The 3,958-nt window shown below is 36.4% G+C and overlaps 1 protein-coding gene across 1 annotated transcript in view; it reads left to right on the top strand.

The window, feature by feature from the left end:
* Positions 1-1,489: 1,489 nt before the first annotated feature.
* Positions 1,490-3,958, top strand: part of LOC106533365 (protein FAM83B) — a gene marked incomplete at its 3' end in the record, with an annotated part of 23,177 nt that continues 20,708 nt past the window's right edge. The window contains 2 exon segments of the mRNA XM_014029632.1: positions 1,490-1,685; positions 2,501-3,000. Coding sequence (XP_013885086.1) covers positions 2,548-3,000 — 453 coding nt within the window.

Genomic DNA, 3,958 nt, shown 5'->3' with positions numbered 1-3,958 from the left:
CTTCCTGTTATCTTCTTCATCATCGTCTTTTTCACCAGTAGAAACAGACGGTTGTTGATCACGTGACTCCTGTGATGTGAAAAAACTGTTTCCATTACAGTTTTGCGAAAAACGCCAACATTTTGTCGAAAAACGTAATTTTTTTCGGAATTGACGTGTTTCCTTTGAGCAAATTTATTTTCGAAATGCTAATTTGCGCATTTTCATGGTCAATGGAAACGCAGCTACTGTGTTACCAGATTAAGGCATGGGTCATTTTAGACTGATAATTAAAATAATATTATAATAAATACTTATAGTAATCATCATAAAACAAAACTACAGAAATGTGACCCATGTTCCAGATCAGAATTGTACTTTAAAGCTGCTCCTACACACTACAGACAACTACCAATAATTAGTTCTCCTGTTAGCTGTTTGTTGTCATCCATGTAGATCTTGTTTTTAATGTAATCATAAAGCCTGACACTGAAGATGTGAATAATCATATTCACCTCCTGCTTGTCTCTCTATGCCACAAAGCTCCATCTGTCTCTGAATTGTTTTTTCTTCTTCTTCTAGTGCTTTGTAATGCAATAAACCATCCTCATCAACATCCTCTGTTGTCTTTGTGTGCTTTTTCCTATGTGGTGTCGTCTGTAAAGTTACACAGTCAAAAATTACCACCAATATTTTTGTTTTATTTAGACTTTTATAAGAAAAAAAGAACAGATTTATTTTTCAAAGTCACCTTTTCACCATATGATTCATACATTTATAAATGTCATTGTTTATAAACTAAATATTTAACTTACAAATTAAATATTTAGTTAACAACCTAAATATTTAACTTTTGACTTAAATAATTAGTTTTCAAGCTAAATATTTAGGGTGCAAATTAAATATTTAGCTAGCAAGTTAAATATTTAGCTAGTCACCCAAATATTTAGGTTGCAACTTAAATATTTAGCTAGCAAGTTAAATATTTAGCTAGCAAGTTAAATATTTAGCTAGTCACCCAAATATTTAGGTTGCAACTTAAATATTTAGCTAGCAAGTTATATATTTAGCTAGTCACCTAAATATTTGTTAAATATTTATGTGACTAGCTAAATATTTAAGTTTCAAGCTAAACATTTAGCTCAAAACTAAATATTTAAGCCATAAGTTAAATATTTAGCTTGTTAACTAAATATTTAATTTGTAAGTTAAATATTTAGTTTATAAACTATGACATTTATAAATGTATGAATCATATGGTGAAAAACTGTCTTTGAAAAATAAATCTGTTCTAAATAAAACAAAAATATTGGTGATAATTTTTCACTGTGTAACTTTACAAACGGCAGCCCATGTTTCCCTCTCATTGTCGCAGTGTGTGCGTAACACACATCTTTCAGTGGCCATGAAAAAAGTCAGAAGTAAAAAATGTGCTCCCGCGCTGTAGTCTCCAACAGGGCAAACCTGCTCCTGAAACCCAGGTGAGCTGAGGTGGGCGGAGCTTGTTGCAGTATCTGTCAGTGGAGTGAACAGGTCCAACAGGATGTTAGTTTGCACAGAGTGTTTGGCTACTTTACTGCAACTAGTTTATGTTGGAGGGAGCGCAGACACATCTTCAGAAGAAGACTTAGACGTTATGTTTTGCATTTTTCCGTTTAAGTTTTGTAAATGTGTAGAAATGGAGGATATCTTTCTCTGATGACCAAGTAAGTGTTTATTTCTTTGATTTAATAGTTATTTTAATAAATAACATTTGTTTTAATTAGGGCTGTCAAATGATTACATTTTTAATCTATTAATTCCAAGGTAGCTGTGAATTAATCACGATTAATCTTAAACTTAATATAAAACTTTATTGCATATTGGTAAAATAAATTACTTGAGTTGTTAATTAGTCTTTATTTTAAAAAAAAATGGTGCTTAAGAAATACATACAGCAATAACAAATCATGAAAATATCACCTCGACTGCACAAAAACAACAAATCAGGACCTAAAACTGCTCCAAACATATTTGAGTCAGTTACATTTTGTGCAAAATAATGAGGTTAAATCAAGAAGTCAAGGATTTTCATTCCAAATTAAAGATACATACTAAGGTCACAGTTGTCAGCAAAACATAAATAAATAAAATAAAATAAGCCATAAGAAGACAAAAAGAAAAATACTCTAAATGTGTTACACATGGGAGTTTAAGTTTTATTTTTATTTATTTAACCTTTATTTATCCAGGTAAACTGTTTGAGAACCACTTCTCATTTATAAACATGACCTGGCACTGAGTGCATTGCAATATACAGTATTCAACCATAGTAAAGTGACTATAAATTTTAATTGTGATTAAAATTTTAATCTTGCCCATGCAGCACTAAAATTAATCAGTTAACTCGATTAATTTCACAGCCCTAGTTTTAATGTGAAAACGTCACTGCATGCCTTATTGTGTAGGAATGAATTGTTACTGAAATAATTCAATCTATTTGCTAATGGAGTTAAAAGTCTTGTAACGTTTCACACTGAAGGTAGAGAAGACACCTGTGCAGACACACCTGGAGGACATCTGGCAGTCATGGAGTCCGGTCAGCCTAGTCTGTGTTCAGTGGACAGTCAGTCCAGCCTGTCTTCAGATGAGCTGCCTGAGGTCTACATTGAGCCACACTATAAAGAGTCCCACCGCCTGGCCATTTACGCTCTGCTGTGTGGAGGCAGAGAGGCCTACGAGGAGTATGTCCGAGCTGAGCACAGCAACCACTTTCTGTCGGAGCAGGAGATTCTCTTCATCCTGGAGAAAGCAGAAAAACCAGTCGTGGAGGTTGATTCAGAAGGCACAGGCAAGGTGACAAACCCTTCCACCTATTTCCCACTGGAGTCAGACGAGGAAGTTCCTGACCTGGAGCTGGGGTGGCCAGAGGTCAGTCTGAAAGATGCAGAAACCAACATCAGCCTGTTGTACCACCCGCCCAGACCCAACACGCCAACCATTAAAGAGGTGCTGAGGAAGCAGATTCTAGAAGCTCGTCAGGTGAGACGGCGTCTGTCCACAGTTGTTGTTTTTTAAAGTCACACAGCTTGTCTGTCAGGTGGAGTGGTGTGCATGATGTTTTTATTGGTTTTTGGAGCACAGAAAATTAACTCATCAAAAAGTTATTAGTATCTAAAATGCATAATGAAATGTGTTCGTTGCACAAAAAAATACAAAGTAGATATCGCACAGCGGTAACACAATGACCCCCGCACACACAAATGCACCAGAACTCAGAATATTTATTCCTAATAAATGTCACTCTACGAGGTGCATCCCAAAATTGTAGTGGTTTGGGTGGGGGTCTTTCCTTTTTTTGGTGGGGGGGCATTGGTTGACCTGATGGATAGCCCCTCATCAGAGCTAAACAACAAAATAAATCTGAAGCTCCTGTGTTTAATAGTTTTTGAGCTATAACCATTTTTGTATGTCCAGATACCCCTTTTTCAGATAAATTGGGGGTCCAGGGGGTGGGGGGGCACTGATTAGTGGGCCTGATGGATAGAGCTTGATCAGAGCTAAACAACAAAATAAATCTGAAGCTTCTATGTTGAACAGTTTCTGAGTTATAAGCATTTTTACATGTCCAGATACCCCTTTTTCAGATAAATTGGGGGTCGGAGGGGGGTGGGGGTGGACTGATGGTGGGCCTGATGGATAGAGCTTGATCAGAGCTAAACAACAAAATAAATCTGAAGCTCCTATGTTTAATAGTTTTTGCGCTATAACCATTTTTGTATGTCCAGATACCCCTTTTTCAGATAAATTGGGGGTCGGAGGGGGGTGGGGGTGGACTGATGGTGGGCCTGATGGATAGAGCTTCATCAGAGTTAAACAACAAAAGAAATTTGAAGCTTCTGTGTTGAGCAGTTTCTGAGTTATAAGCATTTTTGTATGTCCTGACACACACTCTTTGAAAGGAGTCCCCTCCTCAAATATGGGGTCTATCGTAAAACCG

The sequence above is a fragment of the Austrofundulus limnaeus genome, unplaced genomic scaffold (genome assembly GCF_001266775.1).
Source record: "Austrofundulus limnaeus strain Quisiro unplaced genomic scaffold, Austrofundulus_limnaeus-1.0 Scaffold930, whole genome shotgun sequence".
Classification (NCBI taxonomy): domain Eukaryota; kingdom Metazoa; phylum Chordata; class Actinopteri; order Cyprinodontiformes; family Rivulidae; genus Austrofundulus; species Austrofundulus limnaeus.
Note: the sequence above shows the minus strand (reverse complement) of the source record. Positions and strands in the feature narration are given on the sequence as shown.